The sequence below is a fragment of the Phocoena sinus genome, chromosome 13 (genome assembly GCF_008692025.1).
Source record: "Phocoena sinus isolate mPhoSin1 chromosome 13, mPhoSin1.pri, whole genome shotgun sequence".
Classification (NCBI taxonomy): Eukaryota; Metazoa; Chordata; class Mammalia; order Artiodactyla; family Phocoenidae; genus Phocoena; species Phocoena sinus.
The window spans coordinates 29,770,172-29,797,326 of NC_045775.1; the positions used below are offsets into that span (position 1 = coordinate 29,770,172).

The 27,155-nt window shown below is 39.5% G+C and overlaps 3 protein-coding genes across 12 annotated transcripts in view; 1 reads left to right on the forward strand and 2 right to left on the reverse strand.

The window, feature by feature from the left end:
* The window catches only part of HEATR5B (HEAT repeat containing 5B), an 88,782-nt gene extending 81,542 nt beyond the window's left edge, over positions 1–7,240 (reverse strand). The window contains exons 1-3 of one of the 3 annotated variants that reach the window (XM_032653430.1): positions 7,151–7,240; positions 6,118–6,265; positions 2,518–2,729 (exon numbers count right to left, since the gene is read on the reverse strand). In XM_032653430.1, the coding sequence (XP_032509321.1) occupies positions 2,518–2,729; positions 6,118–6,243 (338 nt within the window). In that variant the 5' untranslated portion in view covers positions 6,244–6,265; positions 7,151–7,240. Of the gene's footprint in view, positions 1–2,517; positions 2,730–6,117; positions 6,266–7,150 lie in introns of those variants that run through there. The other 2 variants (XM_032653431.1, XM_032653433.1) reach the window with 2 other exon arrangements.
* Positions 7,241–7,287: 47 nt separating this feature from the next.
* On the forward strand, positions 7,288–20,318 carry GPATCH11 (G-patch domain containing 11). Of its 4 annotated transcripts, XM_032653439.1 has the most exons (11): positions 7,339–7,447; positions 10,145–10,274; positions 11,101–11,172; positions 12,091–12,317; positions 13,147–13,188; positions 13,965–14,085; positions 14,207–14,297; positions 16,280–16,396; positions 17,308–17,389; positions 18,100–18,641; positions 20,190–20,318. In XM_032653439.1, exons 2-10 carry the CDS (start codon positions 10,189–10,191, stop codon positions 18,153–18,155), a joined length of 894 nt encoding a protein of 297 aa, XP_032509330.1. In that variant the 5' UTR covers positions 7,339–7,447; positions 10,145–10,188; the 3' UTR covers positions 18,156–18,641; positions 20,190–20,318. The 4 variants fall into 4 exon arrangements, with proteins under 4 accessions (XP_032509332.1, XP_032509333.1, XP_032509330.1 ...); XM_032653441.1 differs by lacking the exons at positions 10,145–10,274; positions 20,190–20,318 and having other exon boundaries at positions 7,288–7,447; positions 18,100–18,187; XM_032653442.1 differs by lacking the exons at positions 10,145–10,274; positions 20,190–20,318 and having other exon boundaries at positions 7,324–7,384; positions 18,100–18,489.
* A 259-nt stretch (positions 20,319–20,577) lies between these two features.
* The window catches only part of EIF2AK2 (eukaryotic translation initiation factor 2 alpha kinase 2), a 39,774-nt gene continuing 33,196 nt past the window's right edge, over positions 20,578–27,155 (reverse strand). For 2 of the 5 annotated variants that reach the window (XM_032653438.1, XM_032653435.1), the window contains exon 16: positions 24,342–27,083. In XM_032653438.1, the coding sequence (XP_032509329.1) occupies positions 26,961–27,083 (123 nt within the window). In that variant the 3' untranslated portion in view covers positions 24,342–26,960. Of the gene's footprint in view, positions 22,438–24,285; positions 24,307–24,341; positions 27,084–27,155 lie in introns of those variants that run through there. The other 3 variants (XR_004352967.1, XM_032653437.1, XM_032653436.1) reach the window with 3 other exon arrangements.

Sequence of the window (27,155 nt, forward strand, 5' to 3'; positions counted from 1 at the left end):
TGTAACAGATACTATGGATAATCAAATTGTATTCTTGTTAGGAAAATAAGAGAATAAACATATATTTACATAACAAAGCATACCCATCCTTTGGAAAGAAACCCAACCTTTCCTTTTGAGGACTTTCCAAATTATGTCCATCCACAATGATCCCTCTCTTCTCTCATTATACGTAAAATGTCAACCACTCATTCTGACAAAATTATATCGTTTCCTGTGTTGCAACTTGACCACTTTATATGTCTATATCTTATCCTGCCCTGCCAACGGAAATGTAAAGTCCAGAAACAGAGAAGGTTATACATTTTTGTATTGCTCACAGTGTCTGCCTCTTAATATATAAATAATAATAAGCAATTACTTGTAAAATTTAATCTAAATGGGTTTAACAGAACACCTGACAACATAGAAGAAGAAATGTAACAGCAGCCCATCTCTTCCCATGGTAGGGAAATCACCCTACCATCACTCATGTAAACAGTAAATAAGTGAATCGCTCTGAGCTTAGCTTAGCGGCAGGAGCTGGGCATAAAGGTGTATCCTCTGGAGTCTGGCACATCTGTACCTAAATCCTAGAACCTGTCACACAATAGCTATGTGTCCTGAGCAAGTTACTCTGAGGCTGAGAGAGATTAAATATAGTTTACTATCGTACAAGCAATTAACAGTAGAATCAGAGAATCGACCTTCACTTCTTTGACTCCAAATCCCATGCTTTTTTCAATACCCTATAGGCTGATAACAAAGCTAAAAATGACTGAGGTCACATGCCAGAATATATTAGTGAATTCCTAAATAGAACCCATGAATCCACTGGAAATACGCATGAATAATATGTAATAAAGTCTACTTAGCCAGAACTATAAAATTACGTGTGGATTTGCCAAGTGGCAGAGAACTAAATCACAAAACTATTAACATAGCTTCAAACTCCAAAATAAACTGGGAAACACTAATACACTCTAATCTCTTCTAATACTTTTGAGAGCTACATCTATCCCAAACAACACAAAACTTAATCACAACATATCTATGAAGTTGAAAACAGACCTAAAAATCAATGTCTGGGTTCAGAATAACTTCTCCATTTCCTCTAAGCTATTATACTGGCCCTGGCTCCTTGAATGTTGGTGTTCTAAAGTTGTATTCTTGCTATCTTCTCTTCTCAAACAGTATTATAATACTCTTCCTAGGTAACTTTATCCATACTAAAGGGTTCAGCCTACTCTAAAATCTTCATTCTCTACTCACCAAAATGACATTCTCAGCTCAGGTCTCTGAAATCCAGACCAGGATTTCCAACTGCTTACTACACACTGTCACTTGGATATTCCCACTTGGACTCCAGATTCAGCATGCCCAGAATTGGACTCATCATTTTCCCCTCAACTTATTCCCCCCACTATTTTGTATCTTTCTGTAAGCACTGTATATAAGGTATAAATAAGCCACTTGTTTCCAATTATCAGTTTCCTTTGTCTAGAAAAGAGGTTAGCAAACCACAGCCTGCAGGCCAAATCTGGCCCATCATCCAGCCTGCCACCTGTTGTTGTAAATAGTTTTATTGGTACGCAGCTGTACTCATTTATTTACATACCAGCTATGGCAGAGCTGAGTAGTTGCAACAGAGATGATACCCCATAAAGCCAAAACTATTTACTATCTGGCCTTTTCCATAAAATTTGCCAGTCCATGACCTGTCACATCCATTTTCCCCTTTTCCCATCTTAACCCCTTTCTTGACTCATTTCCAAATTTCCTTCCTGGATGATCTTCTTTGGCTGATGCTTCTTTGAGAAGGCTTTGTTGACACTGCTCTCCCGTCACACCACAGCTAAGTTTATTCAGGTGTTACTTTCCCGCCCACAACACTCCTCACTACTATAATAACTCCTGATTTTCTTATCTGACTCTTTCACAGTATGCGTCCCTACACCATTATCCTCAAAACTTGCTCTCAAAATGTCTGCCCTTGACCCAGACCACAGGTATGGGCTTGAAATTGGGTCAAGCTCTTAATCTAGGAGTCAGCAAACTTGCAGGCAAAATGGTCTCTGTCTCAGGTACTCAGTTCTGCCATTTAAGCGTGAAAGCAGCCACCGCCTAAATAAAGGAGCATGTCTGTGTTCTAATAAACTTCATTTACAAAATAGGTGGCAAGTTGGATTTGGCCTGTGGGCTATAGTTTGCCCATTCCTGCCTCAATCTCATCACCTAGAAAATCTTTACTTTTCTTTCCATCCCAGCCAAGAATATTATCTCCTCCCAAAATTACCAAAAACCCCTGTGCAAATTGCTGACATCATACCAATTCTCTGTAGTTTGCTAAAAGTCCCAGGGGCAATGGAGCGCATGTTGAAATAGAACCCCTTTCCCAGACCTACTTAGAGCTTTTATTGTCAGCAGCATATCTCAGGTTCCATCTACACAGGGGTCTTTATAATCAGCAGGCCCTTATTAAGATAAATTACTCTGAAAAAACAAGTTTCAAAGGTCAATCTCAAAGTAAGTACTTACAGTTTTGTTGGTAAGTAGGCTGCAGTGTCATCTTTATTTCTGATAATGTCATTACATTTATCAAGTGTTTGAAAAACAGTGAAAGTATCTCCAATGCTATAAAGGGCTGCAAGATTTTTAGCTAACAATTTTCGCGTAGGCGGTCCAGGTGAACTACTTATTAATCCAGTTAATTGTTCAACAAGTTTTTTCTGTTTTTCCTTTACATCAGTCTGTTATAAAAAATAAAGATCATCAGTTTTTTTCTTATACATAATTTTGTTACCTTTTAGTGAAAATTTAAAAATACTTAACAGTTAAGGCACTCTAATAATTAAAATCTGTATTACATTAGGTATAAAACCATAAATGAGAATTTTCAAGATAAGGAAGAGTTCAGTAAAAAAATGAACCGTTCTTTCCTAGATTAAATATTCTCCTCATTCTCCTCCAATTCCACAAAGTTAGCTGCCAGTAAAAGTGACTACTCTATATCCAAAAAGTTTCCATGCTGACTTATTAAAAATTAAAACCAACAGTCAGTCAAAGGATGTAAAATATTGGGTGTATGGACAATTGACATCTTAGAACTCAGCTAGGGTCCCCTGTAAAAGCAAAGTCAGTAGTTCATAAAGTTATAGGTCAGTAAAGGAAACCAAAAGAAACTCTGAAGAGCTCTAGGCAACAGAAGAAATATTCAGATCTACTCGTAATCAATGCTGGGAATTCATCCATCCATTAAAGAAATACTTACTGTACACTTATATGCCATGCACTATTCTAGGTACTGGGGTGCAAATGCAAGAGTGATTACAATAGACAGTCTCTGCCCTCATGAAGTTTACATTCTAATGGGGAGAAACAGAGTTTACCAAATAAACAAATAAATACTGTGAGTTCTTCCTGTTTTATACAGATTAGTAAGAAAAAGGCATCTCTGAAAAGAAGTGAAGATGTAAGTTATGCAGATATCTGGGAGAAGAACATTCCAGGCAGGGAACAAGTACAAGGGCCTTGAGGTGGGAGCATACTCAGCATGCTTGAGGACAGCAAGAAGCCAGTGTGGCCAGAGCAAAATAAGACAGAGGAAGTAGCAGGAGATGAAGTCAGAATGATAGAAGGGAGCAGGTCATGCAATGCCTCACACACCATTGTAAGAACTTTGTATTTTATTCTCAGTGAGAGTCTGAGGCAGAGGAGGGACATGATTAAATGCTTTAACAGGGTCTTTCTGACTATTGAGCTGAGGATACTCTACAAGGTACATGGCTGGAAGCACGGTGAGCACTTAAGAAGTTGTGGCAATAATCCGACAAGAAATGAGGGTGGTAACAATGGAAGTAATGCCAAGTAACTGAATTCTGGATATATTTAGGGGAGAGAACCAATATGATTTGCTGATAAATATGATGTGGAGTTTGAGAAAAAGAAGGAAGTGAAGAATGGCTCTAAGATTTATGACCTGAGCAACCAGAAGGATTATACGGTCATTTCCTGAGATAGAAAGTACTGGGGAAAGGATAGGTTTGAGACAGTGAAATCAAGAACTTAGTTTTAAATATGTTAACTTTGAGATGCTGTTTAGATATTCAAAAGAAAGAGGTGGAGTAGCTAGTTGGATATCCGGGAATCATTACTACATAGATGGCAGTAAAAATCATGAGATTAGATGATATCACTGAAGGATTAAGATGGGTTTTTTTTAAAAAATAAAAATAAAAATAAAAAGTGCCCAGGACTGAGAAAGAGCCAGCAAAAGAGAATGAGAGTAACTAGTGAAGCAGGAGTAGAATTAAAAGCAAATAGTGTCTTGGGAACCACAAATACGAGAAACTTCACACCAACTGTGCATCAACAGTAATGATAACAATTTATTTTTTAATTTGGGTGAAGGGTGTACAGATGTTCATATTATTATGCTTCATAATTTGGATATACTTTTTACATACTCTTTTGTATTTTTCAATTTCACAACAAAAAAAGATATTTTGTGCTTTAAGATAGAGGATCAGCTATGTCAAAAGCTGCTGACGGCTCCATTAAAACAGAATACTGACTGTTGGTTTGGGCAATACAAGACCTGTTTCAGAGTAATGGAGGCAACAAATAACCAGCTGGAGTGGGTTTAAGAGAAAATAGAAACTTCTAGTTAAAGACTGTAAATGAATCCATGCATTAGCTCTGTCTCTCCAGAAACTAAAAGTATACTAAAGGGCAACCAAAAAAAAAAAGCACCAATATAAAAGGGCAAAGAAAACAGAAAAAGAATCAATGCAAAATATAGAAGCCAGGTATCCCCAATATGGAAAGTTAAGAAGAGCCCCAACTTCCAACAGAGGACCCCTGAAAAGCTCATGTTTGTTCGTTGCTGCTCTTGTTTTGAGGCCCCAAATGCTTATGGAAGAGACAGTAAAGTTGTGCCTAGAAATGGAAGGAACGGTTGGGAGTCTATTTAAGAAGCTGTAAGACTCCCACATCTCTCTCCTCCATCCTGAACTTAGTGAGCTCGGGCACAACTGTGGGCTGGGAAAACTGCACTGAAAACAGGGGGATTAAGTAAAAGTTTAGACACTGAATGTTGAAGTCCCCAGCCTTCTCCCCCAAATCCTAGAACCTAGCCAGCTAGTCATGTACCCTAGGACACTAGAGTAAAAAAGTCTCTTATAGGGAGTGACTAGCTCAGAAAAACCTAAAGGGGCTCCTCAAAGAATTGGACTAGTCTAGGGCGAAGCACACTTCACCCTGACCAGAAAACTTTTACTACTCACTCTAAAATTTGAGCAGACAGCCAAATTTTCCTCAGATGTTTGAGGAAAGCATCTAATTTTAAAGACAGCATCTAATTTTAAAGACAGAAAATAAACACACAAATAATGAAAAGTAACTTGGATGAAAAGATTGTGAAGGAAGAAGGAAAAAGAAAGAAAAGCCTATTATTAACTCTTCAGCGAGACAAGTGAAGATATTGGAATTGCTACACAGCACTGAGGGACCACTTGATGTTGGAGATAATGAATTTAAAGTGACAGCAGTCAGGTTTTCCCTGGTGGCACAGTGGTTAAGAATATGCCTACCAATGCAGGGGACACGGGTTCAATCCCTGGTCCGGGAAGACCCCACATGCCGCGGAGCAACTAAGCCTGTGTGCCACAACTACTGAGCCTGTGCTCTAGAGCCCGCGAGCCACAACTACTGAGCCCAAGTGCCACAACTACTGAAGCCCGTGCACCTAGAGCCTGTGCTCTGCAACAAGAGAAGCCACTGCAATGAGAAGCCCGCGCAAGACCCAACGCAACCAAAAATAAAAATTAAAAATAAATAAATTTATTTAAAAAAAAGAAGTGACAGCAGTCATATAATCATGTTTTTCTCCACTCACATTCAGATGTCCAGGTAGAAACATTAAGTCTCTATCCAGGCAATAAGCTGGATTTAAACGAGGTTTGGGTTTTGCCACAGAATAGAAAAGGACAGACAAATTCTTACTACAGTACAGTGTAATATTCTCAAGTTCCACAAATGACCCACAACCTCCAAAACATAATGTGTTTTCTTACAAATCATGTATACATAATAGTCTTTATATATGTTAACCCAGCTAGAAAAAAAGTAATACCATACCTTGTTGGCAGCAACCAAGACTTTATCAAGAAATCGCAACCATTCAAAGATAAAAACTGGTCTCTTCGCTTCAGTGATTTGAGCCAAAGCATCTTCATTCAGCAATAAACTGTGGGCTAACTCCATTACTGAAGTTTTAATTTCACACCTTAAACAAACAATTTTAAAATACTTGTAAGAACTTGTTAATATTAAAAGTCAAACTTAACAAATGTAATCACTAAGAAATGAAAAATAAGGCTTTACTTCTCATTTCATTTGGAGGAAACTTACATAACTTCCTTGAGGCAAAACCTGAGAACCTAATTTTAAAGCATAAGGGTGCAAACAAAAACAAAGGGAAGTCATGCTTGGTGAGGAAGAATGAATAATGGGTTCAAAGGAAAATTAAGATAAATATTGCAAATAAGGCATTATTCCAGAAGGAAAATGCTTAGCAAAACACGTCATTAACCCATTCCATAAACGGGAAAACTGAAGCACCGAGATCAAACACCAGCTGGGCCTGACAACCCATCCTCCTTTTTCCTCTTCCACTGCTCGGTGCACAGCACCCTTCCGCTTCCCCTGCTGCACCTGCCCCAGGAGGAGGTCAAAACGTCCCAGCAGACAGATCCCACACTGGAAGGCTCCAAGAGTCTTCCTACGGGGATGAAGTGGCGGCGGGAGGCCAGGTCCCCGCGGCCGAAGATTCAGCTACAACGCCGGGCGGTCCAGGAACGTAGCTGGCAGAGGCCGCGCGCACTGCAGGTCCGGGTAAACCGGCTATTTGGAGGAAGGCAGCGCAGCGCCGGGCCCGAGGCCGTCTCAGGCCTCGGCCGGGTCACCCGGTCTGTCAACCCCAGGAGGCGGCGACTCGGAACCAAGTCCGGCGCCTGAAAAGGGCAAATGTTCATTACGAACTCGAATTCCGTCCCCAGACCTCTGACAACCTAGTGGGGGACTTGGTGTGTGTGCGTGTGTGCGTATGTGTGCGTGTGTGTGTGTGTGTGTGTCAACGTTAACGCTACGGCGGCGGACGGGTCGGCCTTACCTCCTAGGCTAGCAAGGGTAGACGAGCTGAGCTCCGCGTCTAGAAGCCGCCAAGGGACCTGAATGCCCCGCCTCCCACACTTCTGCCAGCCGGAAGCGCGAGGAGGGCGCGTGCGCGGAAGGCTGATCCTGCGCAAGCGCACTTAACCACGTCCGCCTGGCCCCGCCTGCCTCCGGTTTCCAATTGACGCCGCGGAAACTCAGGTGGGAGCGAAGGCCCAGAGGTCCTGCGCAGGTTGGTGAGCGTCTGCGCAGCGCTAGCTTTCGCGAGCTGGTCTGGGGAGAGTACAGCTGCCAGGTAAGGAGCTGTGGGCGCCTGGTGAAATGATGAAGGGCGGTGATCTGTGCACTGGCTGTGACTACCCATCACACCATCACCAATATTCCCACCCGTGAGTGGTCGCGTCTGTGGCACGCTTGCACCTGGGAGGGGCGTGACAGGGAAGGGATCAGCGGCCCCTGAGAGGAGTGTTTGGGTCTGACGCGCTTTCTACTGTACATCCAACTATTTAGTCCATCTCTCCACTTGGATGTGTAATGGGACTCTCAGTACATGTGAAGCAGCACTCTTATTGCCACCTCCCTGTCCACTATCTGCCAAAAAACAAAACAAAAACAAAACCTGATGCTACAGTCTAACCGCTCTTAAAAACTGGTAACTCCATTCTTCCAGGTATTCAGACCAAAAGCCTTTTAGTGATCCTTGACATCGATCTTTCCCACGCCGCCGCCAATCCAGCAGCAAATCCCGTTACCTCTATCTTCAGAATATACCCAGAATCCGATCATTTCTTACCACTTACACTGCTGTCACTGTGATCCAAGCCACCGTCATTCTGCCAGGATTATCGCCTTGTGAAGTTTATCCTTATCCTTATGGGAACAGATGATGCTAAAGTATAGTGTACCCATAAAAAGGGGGTTTAAAAAACCTGTAACCCCTCTGCATAGCACTTTAGAGCTAAGTAGTTCCCTTAAAAATAATCGAATCCTATTTGCAGTAGAAAGAGCTCTGAGACCTGGATTTTTTGTGGTGTTGAGCAAGTCATTTAGCCATACTGAGTCTTAATTAAAGCAGGACTAACTGTCCGTACCTTACAGAGTTGTTAATGGTAATTAAAGGGGATAAAAATGTTTGATACACTCGGTAGGTGCTAAATCATTATGTATAAAAATACTATTATTACAAATGAAGAATCTGAGGTTTAGAGACAGTGGGTGAATTACCACAAGTGCTGGATATAATCTTACATACTTTTAACTTATTGTATTATAATAAAAGGAAAATTAGGCAAAACTAAGCTGTAATGTTTAAGGATGCATGTGTGGGTGATGAAACCATAAGGAAAAGGAAGTGACTGGAAGGGGTGTGATAGGGTAGGGGACAGGGAGGGCTTCTGGGGGGCTGACAAGGTTCTATCTGCTGATATGGGTGATGATTTCTATTATCTTTTGCTGTAGAACAAATTATTCTAAAGTTTAGCAACTTGAAATAACTATAATCATTTATTATCTCACAGTTTCTGTGGGTCAGGAATTTGTTAGTGGTTTAACTTAGCCTGGAATTTAAGAAGTTGTAATGGGGACTTCCCTGGTGGTCCAGTGGTTAAGACTCCATGCTTCCAGTGCAGGGGGCATGGGTTCGATCCCTGCTTGGGGAACTAAGCTCCCACATGCCGCACCACGCGGCCAAAAAGTAATAAATAATCAAAAAATTAAAATTAAAAAAAGAAGTTGTAAGGAAGATGCCAGCCCACAGTGAGCATCTGAAGGCTTGACTGGGGCTGGAGGATCCATTTCCAAGGTGACTCACTCATGTCACTCCCAAGTTTGTGCTGGTTGTCAACAGGAGGCCTCAGTTCCTCCTGTGTGGACTTCTCCATAGATCTGCTTAAATATCCTTACTATATAACAGCTGACTTCCTTCAGAGGGAGTGATCTAACTAACTTCAGAGTTTGAGTGATCTAAGAGCTGTAGTGTCTTTTGTGACCAAGAAGTCACACTCCACCATTTATTCAGTATTCTGTTGGATACATAAGTCAACCCGTTCACTGTGGAAGGATGTTGAAAACCAAGAGGTAAAAATCACTGGGGGCCATCTTGGAGGCTACCACATGGTTACAAGAGTGTTTGCCTCATAAAAATGCACTAAGCTACACATTTATTTTATGCAGTTTTCTGTATTGATAGATTTACAAGAAGATTTTAAAAAAAGAAGACATGGCAACACAGGAAGAAAGTATTCCATTATTACAAAATCAGAAATATAATTAAAGACCCTACTTATCCTCATCATAGCTAAACCCTGAGGATTTATGATGTTTAGGACACAGTGGTAGGCAGTGGGCATACAGGGGACTTATCTTTATGGTTTACAGCCTAGTTGGGAAGATATACATTAAAAATATAAAAACCAGTACAGTAATACTGTTTTCATCCAATGTAATTGTCCAGACTCTTGGTTACAGTTGACAGAACGCCTGTTCAAACAAGCTTAAATAATGAGGAAACTTATCAGCCTATGTAGCTGGGAAGAATGGTAGGTCATAGCATTAAAGAAAGAGCTGCAGGAATCAGGGCCTTGAGAACTAGGGTTGGAGACTCATTGCCTTTAGTCCTGTCTCTATCTGGCTTCATTCTGCAGAACAGGATCTCTTTGAATGGCCAAGAAGATGGCCATCCACAGCCCAGCTTCACATACTTCCAGTTTAGAAACCCCAACAAAGAGAGCTTCTTTTCCCTGCGATCCATATATTTGTATCATTAGGGAAAGAGATGCTTACTTGCCCTGTTTAGGTCATCCCCTCGCCTTTGCTAGGACATAAGATACTATAACTGGCCATCTTGTGCCCAAGAGAGTATATGGTACAAAGATTGCCACCCTCCACTAGAACCACAAGGAGGGCAGAGGGCCGGGTTTCCAAAGGGAAGGATGGTGAGCAGGCCAAAACAGCATATGTGCAGTGCAACAAGTGACTCCGCTTTTGTATCCAGGAACTGGACCAGCAGCATTGACAGCACCTGGGCGCCTGTTAGAAATGCAGGACCTCAAGCTCCAGCTCAGAATCAGACTGCATTTTAAGAAGATTCCAGGGCAATTCATATACACAGTAAAGTTTGAAGTGTACTTTGTAATTACATGATTTTAACTACTTTGGATAGAAACTGTCCTCAAAAGTGTTTCCACATAAGTGAAGTGTTAACTATATCAAGTTACAAATGAACAGCTTGAACATAAAGTGCTGTGGAGAGAGGCCTGAAGTGGTCAGGACAGGCTTTTGTGAAGGACGGTAACCTAGGCTTAGGAGGAGGAAACTGCCTGTGGTGTGTTCAGAGGGCAATGAGAGAGACCATGTGGCATGACTAATGAGTCCTAGAGGAGAGTCAGAGGTCAGATTATGAAGGATCTCTCTGGCTACCATGTGAAAATGATGGTTCCTCCACTGCCCACAGGGTAAAGTTTACGAAGGATTTGAAACTGGCAAGTAACATGCCCTGACATGTTTTTAAAAAACCACTCTGGAGAGGTTCTAGAGGATGGGTTGGAGGAGGAGAGGCCAAAGGCAATGAGACCAATTAGGAAGCAGTTGTAATAGTTCAGGTGAGAAAAAAATGCCTGAACGAAAGCAGTGGTCACAACTATAGGAAAAAATGCCTATGGGGGATAATACGGAGGAAGAGTTGACAGAGGTTTATGAGAGGTCAGGAAGGGGGAGATAGTGGTGACGTTAATTTGGAAATACAGGGATGAAGGAGGTCTTGGGAGGGGGAAGAGAATGAGTTGTTTGGATTATTGAGTTTGAGAGCTCCGCCCAGAAGGATGTCAAAAGGACACTTGAATATGGAGTAGAACTCTAGAGAAAGGTCATGGCTGGGAATGCATACAGGTTTATTTCCATTTTGGTAAACTGAAAATTAGTAATCGTTACTTTATCCTATTTGATTTGTAGATGGTTTTGCCATATGAAGCTGAAAATGGCAGAAGAGGAGGACTATATGTCTGATTCCTTCATTAATGTCCAGTAAGTAAATATGCACACCTCATGAAATGATATATGTAAGACATTAGTGGAGATTTTTCAGCAATGCCATTGATTTTATATATTTTTATTTTTTATAAATTTATTTATTTAATTTACTTATTTTTGGCTGCGTTGGGTCTTCGCTGCTGAGCAGCCCCCTTCCAGCTGCAGTAAGCAGGGGCCACTACTCGCCGCAGTTTGTGGGCCTCTCACTGCTGTGGCCTCTCCCGTTTCGGAGCACGGGCTCCAGGTGAGCGGGGTTCAGTAGTTGTGGCATGCAAGCTCCAGAGCGCAGGCCCAGCAGCTGTGGTGCACAGGCCCAGTTGCTCCGTGGCATGTGGGATCCAACCGGACCAGGGCTCAAACCCATGTCTCCTGCATTGGGAGGCGGACTCCCAACCACTGTGCCACCAGGGAAGCCCTAAGCAATGCCGCGGATTTTAAAGATGAGGTTGGAAGTTAGTCTTATTGCTTCATGGAGATACTTCCTACATGTCTATAGTACAAAGGTACTAGAAATCTCTTCTTCCTTTTTAATGCTAGGTGTTTTTTTCCTGCCCTTGATTCTTTTTATTCCCCTCTTCCAAGGATATTTACTGTTTTACTTCATTTCATCTCATCGCCTCTTAATACCTGCTGTCCAGCTTTGATTTTTATTATAGCCAACCTCTTAGAAAAATTAGTCTGAACCTACTATTTCTAATTTCTTCAACTCTGTACTTTTAGTTTCTTACAATATGGTACCAGCCTTCATCATTTTAACTAACACAGCCATTCTCAAAGGACATTGGTTATGTTCTAACAAAGATGCTCCTAGAGGTAGCACTGAAATATTAAGTAGTGTCAAGTGAGTAAGTGGCAAAGCTATGAGAAACTTCCATGTACTGGTCCAAAATAACCTTTTCCCTCATTCTTCAGAGAAGATATCAGACCAGGCTTGCCAATGCTGAGGCAAATCCGAGAAGCCCATCGAAAAGAAGAAAAGCAACAGGAAGCTAATTTGAAAAATAAGCGGAAGAGTTTAAAAGAAGAAGAACAAGAGAGACGTGACATTGGACTGAAGAATGCACTAGGCTGTGAAAACAAAGGGTTTGCTTTGCTCCAGAAGATGGGATACAAAAGTGGTCAGGCCCTCGGCAAAAGTGGTGAGTCACAGCCAGAAATTTAGCTGTAATTTATTGATGAGTACCAGTGATGACTCTTTAATCTCTGTCCCTCTACACAGAAATTGAAACAACTTAAGCTTCTTAGGCTCTTATTGTTGCTGGCAAGCTTATGGAGAACTTCCATCTTCCCACATCCACTTAGACATGTGCCATCAAGAGCTGCTTATCTGCCCAGCTCGGCCTCAAAGGCGCTAACAAGTGGGATGGACGAGGCTTACAATGGAGGCAGCAGCTAAGAATGGTGACAAGAGAAGGGTTAAGAAGTACAGTGGCCCAAAGGACAGTGAAGCAACATCGAAGATGATGGCAGGACTCTGCCCTGCTTGCTCTGTACCTGTGGCAGCTGCCTGAGTGACCCCTCAGCTGGAGAAGCTCAGTTCTCACCTCTCTTTTAGGAATGAGATTGCTTATTAAGAGATAGAGGCCATATACATATAGTAGCTTCTGTAAGCTGTTTTTCTCCTCTTCTCTCCTTTATTGTCATTGCTTTGACCTTCACCTCGCAAGGCTTTGCTCTCTCTTGTGGCTCCCACCCTCCTGGATATATATCAGTGTTTTCACCTCTTAAAATCCTTCCTACCTTGAGGTGGCGTTGCAGGCTGTGGATCAGCCTTATCGAGGACTAAGTATTTGAAGGCAAGGGTGGTAGTTGATTGTAGAGTATTGATGTTCAGTTACAGTTTTGAGTATCATTGAAACTGAAGGGGATAAGTATAGAACATTGTAAAGTTGCATACTGCACCTACCTGTAGTTTGAGGAAGAATTTCTAAAGTAGTTTGTGTTTTGTTCTCTATTTTTTTTTTTTAGGAGACGGTATTGTTGAACCAATTCCTCTTAATGTCAAAACAGGTATGTAATTATTTTTGAGGCTATTTACCAGTAATAACAACTTACACTTAAATTTAGCACATATATTTGCTTAATAAATACTTTTTTATGGTGGTACTATTACAGTTCTTATCATAAGACACCCTCAGTAAAATGTTTCTTAGTTAAATTTCTAGACCTTTTAAACTAAAAATACAAGTAAGTTTTAGTCAGTATAAAATAAAATTTTAGTCATAAAAATAGGGGAAAAAGTGTTGTAACCATTAACAACACAAAGCTATTTTTGTCCACTGAGTGTCCTAAAAGTATCCTGAGACAGATGTATCCATTAAATGTTTTTCTTAATACTTTGGACAAATTAAAGAGAAAAAATATATACTTTATTTGTTCAGCATATTTATATGTAAGTATGACAGTTGATACTGTTTTCCCAATTTGAAAAAATGTGTATAGTATTACCATCTTATTAGATCAGACCAATGATCTTTGTAAAAATCAAATTATGTGTTTGGGTTAAAAAAAATCTCTAGTGTTTTCTCCCATCCTTCTTATCAAATGATTTTGAGTGACTGTACTCAAATTAGAATTGCATTTAATCTGTAAGTATTTAGGGAATTCCCTGGCAGTCCAACAGTTAGGACTTGGCGCTTTCACTGCCTAGGGCTCGGGTTCAATCCCTGGTTGGGGAACTAGGAACCCACAAGCCGCAATGTGTGGCCAGAAAAAGAAATTTTAAGTTGTCATGTTTTGAAATATAAAGTCAGTACATTTCTCATCAGTGTTTCCTGTTTGAGCAGGAAAAAGTGGCATTGGTCATGAGGCATTACTAAAACGGAAAGCAGAGGAAAAATTGGAAAGCTACAGAAGAAAGATTCACATGAAAAAAGAAGTTGAAGAAAGAGCTGCAGAACAGTTTCGGTATTTTAGCTGTTTATAGTTTCACCTTTTCTTTATTGTGGTATGTTTTCTGGTACTTGGACATATAAAATGGATGAAGAGAGCACAGACCTCTAGTGTACTATTTTTTTCTTTGAATCAGAATGCGACTTAAAAATAAGCAAGATGAAATGAAGCTAGAAGGAGATCTTAGAAGAAGCCAGAGAGCCTGTCAACAGTTGGATACTCAGAAGGTAAGCCTTTTACCTGCTTGCAGTTTGGTAAAGTGTTTTGGCACCCAGTGTGATTTGCTGTGTATTTTTATTGTTAAAAAGAGAGAGAGAAAGAGAGAACTCCAAGCCTGGTGTATCTACCCACTAAAGCTTTCATTTAAGATGCATTATTGATCTATGATAACTGATACTCATAATAATGACTTGTTCTCTGCAAGAACCTGAGTAGTCTGAATTATCCTCCAAGGGTAAATTACCATTTTTACACTTAACTGTTCTCCACTTATTTGAATATTGATTACTCAGGACTATTATGTGTGGAAATTCTGTTCACCAGGATATTCGGTTAGCCAGAATAGCCTATTTTCAGTCCATATCCAATACCATATGTGTCTCTAACTAGTAAAATCATGGTAGACTACTATCTATTTCAGATTTGAATGGTTCTTAAAATTCAATTTTTGATTTGATTTCATTTCTTTTTTATTTTGATGGTTCAATTACCATCAAAATAAAATAACTTCATTTAAAGTCTCAAAAATGGAGGGCTTTGGACTTCCCTGGTGGTGCAGTGGTTAAGAATCCACCTGCCAATGCAGGGCACATGGGTTCAAGCCCTGGTCCGGGAAGATCCCACATGCCGCAGAGCAACTAAGCCCGTGCTCCACAACTACTGAGCCTGTGCTCTACAGCCCGTGAGCCACACCCCCTGAGCCTATATGCTACAACTACTGAAGCCTGCACGCTCCAGGGCCCGTGCTCCACAACAAAGAGAAGCCACCGCAATGAGAAGCCCGTGCACCGCAATGAAGAGTAGCCCTGCTCGCCACTAGAGAAAGCCCGCCTGCAGCAACAAAGACCCAACACAGCCATAAATAAATAGATAGATAGATAGATAGATAAAAATGGGGGGCTTCCCTGGTGGCACAGTGGTTAAGAATCCACCTGCCAATGCAGGGGACACGGGTTCGAGCCCTGGTCTGGGAAGACCAACATGCCGCAGAGCAACTAAGCCTGCGAGCCACAACTACTGAGCCTGCGCTCTGCAGCCTGCGAGCCACAACTACTGAGCCTGTGTGCCACAACTACTGAAGCCTGCACGCTCTAGGGCCCGTGCTCCACAACAAAGAGAAGCCACCGCAATGAGAAGCCCGCGCACCGCAATGAAGAGTAGCCCTGCTCACCGCAACTAGAGAAAGCCCGCCCGCAGCAACGAAGACCCAACGCAGCCAAAATAAATAAATTTATTTATTTTAAAAATAAATAAAATAAAATAAAGTCTCAAAAATGGGGACTTCCGTGGTGGTGCAATGATTAAGAATCTGCCTGCCATTGCAGGGGACATGGGTTCAATCCCTGGTCCAGGAAGATTCCACATGCTGCAGAGCAACTAAGCCCGTGCGCCACAATTACTAAGCCTGTGCTCTAGAGCCTGTGAGCCACAACTACTGAAGCCTGCATGCCTAGAGCCCGTGCTCATCAACAAGAGAAGCCACCGCAGTGAGAAGCGCTCGCACCGCAATGAAGAGTAGCCCCCGCTCGCCGCAACTAGAGAAAGCCCACTCGCAGCAACGAAGACCCAATGCAGCCAAAAAAATAAATTTTTTTTAAAAAGGAATGTTTCCTTCAATTAAAAACAAAAGTCTCAAAAATGTTTGTAAAATTCCCTTCATATGTAAATAGATTGCTGGAAGCAATCTCTCTTTATTTCCATAGGACATTATTTTGAATATGTGTCGTGATACTTAAGATTTCCTCACTGATATGTATCATTTTATACCCATTAAGCTACTTATACCCATAGCTTCTTTTCCCTACTAGATTGTCAGCAACTGGGAGGCAGTATTCTAACTGGGTTTTGCATCCCCATAGTTCATAGTGCTTTACTCTTAAAGCAGCACTCAGTAAATATTTAATTGAGAGAATGAATTCATGTTGACAGGAGCATACTTGTGATAGAGTTGTTTAGCTGTGTTTAATTGGGAATAATTCTACATTTTCAGAATATTCAGGTTCCCAGGGAGACATGGTACTGGTTGAGGCTTGAAGAGGAAACTGAAGAAGAGGAAGAGGAAGAAAAAGAACAAGATGAAGATGAATATAAGAGTGAAGACTTAAGTGTATGTGTTGTGACCAGTTCTGTAAGCCGGCTGTGTCAGCCTTGGCACGATTAACATTTTGAACTGGGCAGTAGTTTGTTGTCGGGGGCGTTCTGTGCATTGTGAGATATCTGAGAGCATCTGTGGCCTCCACCCACCAGATGTCCATTGCACTTCCCCCTTGTGACAACGGAAAATGTCTTCAGACATTACTACATTTTCCCCTGAGGGGAAAAAATCACCCCTTCAGAACCACTGCATTACAGGTTTATTTCATGAACCCCAGAGCAAAACTTATAATTTTCCCGTTAGCTTCAGTCTACCCTCTCACCCCAGTTTTAGTTTGGATGATGGATTAGCCGCAAATGTAACTTATGTTAATTTCTACCTTGTTTCCTGCTGAACTCCTGGAAGTGATTCTGAGTACCTCCCTCCCCCACCCACAAACAAAACAAAGCAAAAAAACACAATTCAAAGGAAGTAGAGATTATTCAAGAAAAGAATACACATTTCTATGGTTACTTTGTATAAAAGAGTATGTACCAGACGTTCACAATTTGAAAACCATATGTTTTCATATGGTTAACTTAACTGGGAGACCATTGATGAGAACTTTAGTGGTAGACACAGTTTCACCCAGATTTGTTGAAAGTAGAAGGGGTCTTTAAAGGATGCTTATTCTAATAGAGCCAGCCAAGATCTATTGTTGAAATGTTAACAAGGGGTCTCTGTTGTGTCTGACAGATGTGAAAATAGGGTAACTGGTAAACTGGGACATGTTCTAATATTTTCTGCCCTTGACACCTCTCCTAACTGGTTGAGCCTGTAGTAGAAGATTTAGGGCCTTAGGGTAATTCAGCATGATCTGAGAGACCCGAAAACCAAGATTCTGTTCAATGTGAACTATTAATATGCTTGTATCCTATATCTAGGTACTGGAAAAATTACAAATATTGACTAGTTATTTACGAGAAGAACATCTGTATTGTATTTGGTGTGGAACAGCCTATGAAGGTAAGAAGATACTTTATGCTTTTTAAAAATATTGAGTACAAACAAAACATTGATTTTAGCTTTGATTTTTTATGAAAGTCACATTTCCCATAGACAATGGAAATTTTTTTATTCCCTCCAAATGGCCATGTTGGATGAATGCTTTAAAAAAATAGTGGACAGAGAAATAATTGAGGGTTGATTAAAGGTGCTTTTAACTTTTCAGAAACTGAATGTGCAGAAGGGAATTTTTCAGTCTTCTATTTCAAAAGAAATAGAGTTTTTAATCACTTGAGGATGTTGAATTTTTTTCATGCTTTATTTTTCATGACTCTTCAGCTACCTGAAAAATATAGTAAATTTTTAGAACTAATTTTTTTGTATTTAGGTAGAATACTATCCCTGAACCATAAAAATCAGAATGTTGAAATCCACTCCATTGTTTTTTCATTGTAAGGAAAGAAGTGGTTTAAAATGTGTCAAATGTCTTAACAGACACAAGTGCTTTCTCTTCGAACACACTTGCCCAAGTCAGCTTTGCTAACTTGAATTTAAGGACTTTATACATGAGAGGTGAAGAATTTTGGGTTATTGTTGTATCTTTTCCTGGTTTGTTTAGCAGAGTAAGAAGCAAACACAGCTACAAAATACATGTCATGTTGAAATAATTTTCTAGAATGGTATACTATGCAATTTGTATTAATTGTTCCTTTTCCTCACATAAATTACAGATAAAGAAGACCTGTCTTCAAATTGCCCAGGACCAACTTCTGCAGATCATGACTAAGATTATTCTCAATAAAGTAGAAGCTTGGCAAATGTTATTGTTTCCTAAAGATAGACAGTTGAGCAGTTAGAATTTCCAAATTTTTGATACCAGTAAAGAAAGAGGGCCTTTATATGTTTCATTGTTTTTATACATTAGAAGTACTTTGTACTTTAGAATATAATTGTTCACTGGCTTCAAAAACATAATGGAAAGCCATTTCAGAACACAAGTATCATAGACATGGGCAATTACAATTTATGACTCTTTTGTGACGTTTATGGGATTTAAGGACACCAACTCTCTTATTCACTTTGGAACAAATTGAGAAATAAGACATAGGAGTTAGAGATCAAAATATCAGCTTTATTATCAATGAAATAAAGAGCTAGTTGACTTGTTCTCCAGTCATGCTCCCTGCGAGATCTCCCTGGTTAGAGAGAACTGCCGACCTTGCCTCAGAGGGACAGAGCCCATCTTTGCATTAGGAGACCATTAGCTTTCAAGGTGAGAGAACCAACCCCTCAGGGGTGGGGCCATACATGCTCAGTTCCTTTTCCCCAAATCACTCATCAGATGAGACACCTCTCTGTTGAGACGGAATGAATACAGGTTCACAGAGCTTGTTCCCACACTCCTCTCTTCCAAGGAGCAAGAAGTTCCCTTCATGCAAGCATGAGAAGGAGGGGAAAAGTATTCCCCTCAATAAGAGTAATGTCAGAGGCAAGGTTCCATTAATAGTACTTAATTCTAATCAGTTTTAGAAACAAAGTAGTTATGACACTCCGTAAAATCGTTGAGTTTTCATAGCAATGTGTATATCCATTATAAGTGAACAATTGCCCATTTTGGCTAAAGAAACAATAATCAGGAGTAACCTTAAATATCAGGTGATCCAACTTCTTAATCCCTTTGACAACATTCCTAGCAGGTGGTAATCCAACCTCTGCCTTTATTCCTCCAGCCACAGAGAGCTCACTGCCTTAAAATGGACCGTTGCATTGCTGGGTAACTCTAAGTCATTTTAAAAGTTATTTTTCTGTCTTAAGCTGAATTCTGCTTCCCTATAATTTAACCAGATATAGCTAAAGACATACCATGTGGCACACCTCTAGAGAGCTCCATCTAAGTTTGGGCATCAAAATCATGAACTTTTTTAAAGTTCACAAGCTCAGGTGCCACGCTTAGTGACTTGATTCAGCTAGTCTAGGATAGTTTCTGGATATCTATTTATTTTAAAGTTCTAAGAATGTGTCTGATTATCACCTGTGGATGAGAACTAGTGCTCTAGGTTAAACTAGAGCATGACTGTTCTTCGGATCAAGTTGTGACCTCATCTGTATAATTTTACAGCTCACCTTTCAGTAGCATTGAGCAAGAGATCAGCCTCTTCTTTTTATTATAAACAGCATACCTGACAACATAGCAGAAGCTAACCTACACTTGCCCAAATTAAGATAATCAATAGTACGAGTTGTATTAGCCTCTGACCTAATTTGACCTAGTTCACTTGTTCTCAAGTCTAACTTGGGGAGCTTTAAAAAAAATGATATTACAAAGGTCCCACCTCCAGAGATTCTGATGTAATTGGTCACTGTGGCATGTGTATCACTACCCTTGATTCTAAAATGCAGCAGAGGGACTTCCTGGTGGCGCAGTGGATAAGACTCCACGCTCCCAATACAGGGGCGCGGGGTTAGAGCCCTGGACAGGGAACTAGATAACAACACACACATGCCGCAACTGAGAGTTCACATGCCACAACCAAGGAGCCTGCCTGCCTCAACTAAGACCCCATGCAATCAAATAAATAAATAAATAAAATGCAGCAGAGCTTGAAAACGTAGTTAACTTCTGGGCCTCAGTTCTTCATCTAGAAAATGAATTATGATTTTTATGAATATAAATACATATATAAAATATTGGAGCTTATATAGTTGGATAAAACTGACAGTTACTTTTTCCATTTAAAAAAATCGTAACATTGTATTAACAGATAAAACAAAGTATGTCTTCTTCTTGGAATTATAGTCACATCCTTTCCTGTCATTTCAGCCAACAAACCAACATTCATTTGGACAGACCCAGCGCCATGTGGATAATTTCAGACAGAATGGAGTTAGGAACTGGCTTCCTTTTCTCCTCTTACTGACTGTAGGGCAACCTGCCCAGTGGCCTAGAGTATTTTGAATATGTCTGTGAGCAAATATGCTGTGAATGTAGGAATAACCTTGATGGAACCCATAAGTCCACCAGAGTTGTGGTCTGCATTTCCTGGCCAGAGGCCAGAAATTTACTTGTTGTCATTTACTTTTGTTTATATTGTACTATGTTTATTTTCAGAGTCCTATCTAGAATTTCTAAAATGTTTCATTTTCCTACTTATAAACCCAAATTACTGGAGCTTTTAAAATTCAAAATAAATAGACTTTAATATACTAAATTGGTTTACCATACCCACCTTTACTTTGTTATTTATCAACATTTAATTGTTGAAATTTTACAGTGAACATTATTATTATTTAGTATTAGACACATTTTGCAGGATCATATGAAATTCTTAACACTTTTATTCCCTACTAATACAAAAGCACTTATAGAGTTCCTGCTTAAATGCAGGGTAATACACTTGCTGCCTTGGGGCAAATCAAAATGAGAGAGCCTGTCCCTGCTTTCCAGAAATTTACAAGGAGGGAAACACCCATGCAGGGATAACTGAGCTCCAAGGCAAACTGGTAGGTACAATACTGAAGAACTAAATAACTGAAGTATTAGGGAGAAGTTTCATTCCGAGTGGGAGATGGTAGAACACTATGGTAGCAGCACTGAATTTGGGCTTTGAACATAACTTTGATATGCAGTTATGAGGAAGGCGTTACAATATGACCCAGCATTTCCACTCTTAAGTTATACCCAAGAGAAATGGAACCTTGTCCAGATAAAACTCATACACCAATATTCATTGCAACATTATTCATACTAGCCAGAAAGTAGAAACCCAAATGTCCATCAGCTGATGAATAGGTGAATTAAATGTGATATATCCATATAATTGAATATCATTTGGCAATAAAAGGGAAAGGAATTTCCATCCATGCTATACCACAGATGAAAACATACTAAGTGAAAAAGACCACATACTGTATGATTCCATTTACACAAAATGTCCAGAATAGGCAAGTCTATGGAGATAGAAAGTAGATTAGTGGTTGCCTAGAGTTGGAGGAAAATGAGGAATGGCTGCTAATGGGTACAGGGTTTCTTTTTGGAGTGACAAAAATGTTTAAAAATTGTGGTGATGGTTGCACAACTCTGAATATACTAAACACCATTGGACTGTATACTTAAAATGGGGTGAATTTTATGGTATGTGAATGATGTCTCAATAAAGCTGTTACTTAAAAAAAGATTGAAGGGAATTTCAGGTAGAAACCGTAGCTGAGAGCCACTGAGCACAAAAGCCTATTGAGGTGACTCTGAGCAGACCTGTGTGGCTGGGGCCTATTCAGGTAATGCTGAATGTGAGATGCAGAACGGGAGCCCCCAGAGGAGCACAGCCCTGCCAACACTTTGACTTGAGCCCAGTGAAACCCATTTCAGACTTCAGGCCTCCTGAACTGTAAGAGAATAAATGTGTGTCACTTTCAGTCATCAGTTTTGTGGTCATTGGTTACAGCAGCCCTAGAAAACCAATACAGGTCTCAATCAAACTGACCCCTCAAGAGCCACACATATTTGAGAGATATCTGATTTGCCTCAGAGTTTTACCCATTACATGGCTTTTAGTCAGAGTGTAAGCCAACAGTGGGGCCTCTGTACATCTTTCAACTGTAGTCCCTGCATTTGTGACCATCCTGAAGACATGTCGTGACTGGGATAGCTCACGGTCACAGACGTAGAATCACAGACATTAGGGAGTGGACATTTAGATATAAAGAGTAAATATCTAAATGGAGGTGTCTGCTGTGCTTTTGTTTCTGAGCCCTCTCCTCTACGTAATCTCTCCCTGGGCAATCCCTTGGATTCAAAGTTAAGCATCAGGGCTTACTTCCAGATAACATACACATCTCTTCTGTGTATGATTCCAGTTCATCCCTTCTCTCAAGTTCCTCTCCTGCATTTCCTAGAGTCTGCTCTTCACCCTCCCCTGAATTTATGGCAGTACCTCCAACTTGGCATCTCCAAATGAGATCTAGTGTTTTACCTCCCAAATCTGCTCCCCCTCACCTTGTTGACATGTGAAAAGCGGCCCCACTATTGGTCTCACATTTATCATCTGTGATTCTTCTATGAAGAACTTCTCCTAAAGTTGAATGGGACAGATGGGATAAATATTTATTAATTTTTAGAATGAAGTGGCATCCCAGCAACGTCCAAAGGTGACAAAGAGGTTTTTTTTTTTAGGCAGGAGTGTGATCCAACCTATACTTTGAAAGTGTTTAGACTGGGTTGAGACTGACAAGGAAGACTGATCGTAGTAGATGACACCACCACAAGCCACCGACCAAACTTAAAATCACCGAAAGCAGAACCACCAGACATCACGCTCCTCCTGAAGTGAAGCAAAAGAAGGTATATAGTATCACCTAGGGAGTATTCTCAGAAAAAAATTTCAGAACAGAATCAAATCAAGTTTCTAGATCTGACTAGACACCATGGGGATACCATCAGCCAAATCCTAAGTGAAGGAAATTCTGTAGGATATGTGACCTATTCCTTCCTCAAATAAACGGCAAGAGGAAAGAAATTAAAAACGAGGTGAATGTTATAGAGTAAAAGAGACATACCAACTAAATGAAATGTTGGATCCTGATTTAAACAATCTACAGAAAGACATTTTTGAGATAGGAAAACTCAGTACAGGCTGATTATTACATGATAGTTAAGAAAATCGTATGAATTCGTTGAGTGACAATGATGTGGTTTGGTTAAAATTAAAAAGATCTGTTAGAAATACATCTTTACGTATTTACAAGTGAAATGATACGATGCCTGAAATTTAAAATCCTTCAGCAAAAGACTTAAAAGGAAGGGGTAAATGAAACAGGAAAGACAGAATATCAATAGCTGTTGAAGCTGGGTAATGAGTACACAGAGTTTCATTATTCTGTTTTTGTGTATGTTTTAACATAAAAACTTATTAAAAATATGAATAATATTGAAATTATTCCATATTCATAATGAAAAAGTTAGCATGCCAAGAACCTCAAGCTATGCTGAACATTCAAGTGGAAAACAGATGCTGTGAGTTTCTCTCTCAGGTAGGTACACTGGATGATGGAGTCTGGGAAAAGTTTGCTTTTAGACTTCTAAACATTTCATACATAGGTGTGCATGTACATATATATGTGTGTATACACGTGTATGTACAAGCAAGTCTGACTTCATAGACACACAACCTGTGTGGTTGTGTAAGGCCCCATGTTAATTTTTGAACAAGGGCCTCACATTTTCATTTTGCATTGGTCCCACAAATTATATAGCTGGCCATACACACAAACACACACACTTATATATGTGTATATATATATATATATATATATATATATATGTATATGTGTATTTATACTAAATATACCTAACACAACATACATGCTGAGTAAGCTACATATATATGTACTTGTTAAATATGTGCACATTTAATAAAAAATATATGTGTGGTTAGTAATAAAAATTTCCTAGAAGTTCTGTTCCTAGTGAAGCAGCTAGGTCACAATAGCTCTTCAAAATCTCTGCATGTATGTATGTTTTAATTAGCAAATAAGGTCCCTGGCCTTTGCCCCTCTCCTCCTCTGATAAGAGGATACTTTTTTTTTTTAATTTATTTAATTTTGGCCGCGTTGGGTCTTTGTTGCTGTGTGCAGGCTTTCTCTAGTTGTAGCGAGCGGGGGATACTCTTCATTGCGGTGCATGGGCTTCTCATTGTGGTGGCTTCTCTTGTTGAGGAACTTGGGCTCTAGGCACGTGGGCTTCAGTAGTTGTGGCACGCGGGCTCAGTAGTTGTGGCTCACGGGCTCTAGAGCACAGGCTCAGTAGTTGTGGTGCACAGGCTTACTTGCTCCACAGCATGTGGGATCTTCCCGGACCAGGGCTTGAACCCGTGTCCCCTGCATTGGCACGTGGATTCTTAACCACTGCGCCACCAAGGAAGCCTGAGGATACTTTTTATTTACTATAGTTTTGAGGCTGAGAAAATATATACTCAAATAAATAAAAGCATCAAGGGATGCTTTATTTACTTCATAGTAGTAGAAATATTAAAGTGAGAGAAGAATATATAAAAGTATTCAATCACTATGTTGTATACTTGAAACTAATATAATAATGCAAATCAACTATACTTAAATTTAAAAAATGAAAGAAGGTAAAAATAAGGCCACATTCACACTAATTTGCCACATTCATTGGTTTTTCTTTTGAGTTTAGCCTTATTCATCAAATCCAGATAATATTAGTTTCTTAAAAAAGATTTCTCTCCACCGAGAAAAATTTCAAACCTACAGAAAAGCTCCAAGAATAATACAAGAAACACTTCTATATTGTCCACCCAGATTTATCAAATTTTCAATTGTTAACATTTTGCCACATTTCCTCTCTCTCTTTCTATATATATATGTACTATCTTTCTATATATATATGTATTATCATTGATTTTTGCTGAACATTTGGAAGTTGCATATGTCATGCCACTTCACCCCTAAGTATTTCTGCATGCATTGCCTAGGAATAAGACATTTTCTGGCATGACCATAATATCATCACACCTAAGAAAATTATCAATTATTCTATAACATCATTTAATATGCAGTCTATATTCAAATGTTCTCAACTACCTGAAAAATGTCTTTTATAGCTATTTTCTGGGTTTTTCTTTTTTTCCTTATATCCAGTATACAATCAAGATTCGAGCATTGCATTTGGTCATTGCATTTGGTCATTATATGTTTCTAGTCTCTCTGTATTTAGAAGAATTCCCCTACTTTTTTTTTTCATGATACTGACTTTTTGAGAAATCCAAGTTAATTACCTTATCAAATGACTTCTTTCAGGGTTTGTCTAATCATTTCCTCATGATTAAATTCCAGTTAAACACTTTGGGCAAGAAAACTAAATAGGTGATAGTGTATAATTCCTACATCACATCAGGAGGGTCATGATGTTAGGTTCTTCCACTTTCGGTGATGCTAAATTTAATTACTTTATTATTGTGGTGATAAGAGCTTTCCATTTTAAAGATACATTTTCCCCTTTGTGATATCATCTGTCGGACTATATTTAAATCCTTTTGAGGCTCCTGTTTCCCAACGCCTTTTCAACCAATAATTTTAGTATCCATTGATGAGCCTTGCCTTAATCAAATACTGCATGGGAGTTGAGGACCATATTAAATGCTTTTAGTAACACTTTTTAGAAATTGCTATAAGCCTTCACAAAAATATTATCTATTACTATGATTTTTCTGCTAAGCCTAAATTTGGCTCATTTTAAAAATTGTAAAATTATACGACAATTCTAGAACAGTAGTTGGATGCTATAAAGCTTAAAGGAACCCTCAGGTTCTTCCAATATACAGCTCATACTATTTTCTGGCATTCCCTACAGCAATTCAGGGAAACAAACTAGTATACCCAATGTTCCTCAAATCTATCTTTTCCAGAACGCATGCCGTGCCCCTTGCCCATACTGCCCAAATGTTCTCCTCTCTATTCATCTAAATCCTTCACATACTTGGAAGTCTCACCGGAGTGTCACTTCTAAGCCCTGTGCCATGGGTCCTCAGCATAGAGTGATCTCACCCCTCCAGACTGATTGTTTTCTATGCTCAGCTACTGTCTTACAGCATAGTTATCATCTCTTTAAAGTGTCTGTTATAATAGGTACAAAATGTATTTAAGAGAAATAGAATAATTATGCAGTAAACACTAGTGGACTCAACAGCCAGTGTAAGAAAAGAAAGTTAACTGTTACCTCGGAAGTCCGTTTCTCCAATCACATCACTCCCATCCCTCCTCAGAGCCAATCACTGTCAGAATCTAATAATGGTTCTCAATCCTTTCCTTCCCTTTATTGTTTTACCACATTTGTTTGAATACCTAAGCACACGTTTCACATAGCATGTTCCTGAACTTTATACAGTATTTTCTGCAATCTGCTTTGTTTGCTTAATATTATGTTCCTGAGAGATGTGGCATGTTAGTGCATTTAGCTGTAATTCCTTCACTTTCACTATAAAACACTATATAGTATTCCAGTGTGTGAATACAATTTATGTATCCATTCTTCTTCTGGTGCTCATTAGCGTTGTTTCCTGTTCCTTTGACTATAATAAATGGCATTTCTATGAACATTCCTGTGCACATGTATGTAGCAATGGAACTGATGGCTTTTCAGGAATGGCAATATACATGTAACTTTGCTAGATGATACCAAATTGCTTTCCAAAGTGATTATACTTATCTTTTCACGGTTACCATATTTCTCCAGCTGGATTGTTAGCTATTTTGGACAGAGATAGATCTTATATCTTTTTGGCCTAGAAACAGCAGGTATTTAATAAATAGTCATTCGTTAATTGATTAACTAATTGGTATTAAAAAGAAAATTTGAGGCATTTTTTTCCCCCATCTTCATAATAAGGAGATGAGCGAGGGGAAGACAAATATAAGAATGTTTTTGAAGTAAGAAAAAATGCAAACCTTTCTGCAAATGTGGCAAAAAATTAAGGGAGAAAGGAAAATAGAAGATAAATACCATTAATATGCCCAAGCAGACTTTAGACAGTTATAGGAAAATGGAGTATCAGAAGAAGGATACTTTTTTAAGTATCTAACATGTATTCCATTTCTTTTTCTCTGCAATATTATTCCACTCCTTCAAAGTCTTCAGTATTTCCAATGTGTTAGGTCGTTTCTTGGGATCATTTGAGAGTAATTTCTGTAGAAAACTTTTCTGTAATGATAGTAAGAGTCAATACTAGGAAATAAAACATTGAAAAAATAAAATTCCGATTATTTTTAAGTG

Excerpts from the sequence above, each read along its gene's own strand:
- GPATCH11 (XM_032653439.1), top strand. The coding sequence starts at position 10,189 with ATGCAGGACCTCAAGCTCCAGCTCAGAATCAGACTGCATTTTAAGAAG. Across the intron at positions 10,275-11,100 it reads TACACAGTAAAGTTTGAAGT|ATGGTTTTGCCATATGAAGC; the intron begins GTACTTTGTAAT and ends TTTGATTTGTAG. Across the intron at positions 13,189-13,964 it reads TCCTCTTAATGTCAAAACAG|GAAAAAGTGGCATTGGTCAT; the intron begins GTATGTAATTAT and ends CTGTTTGAGCAG.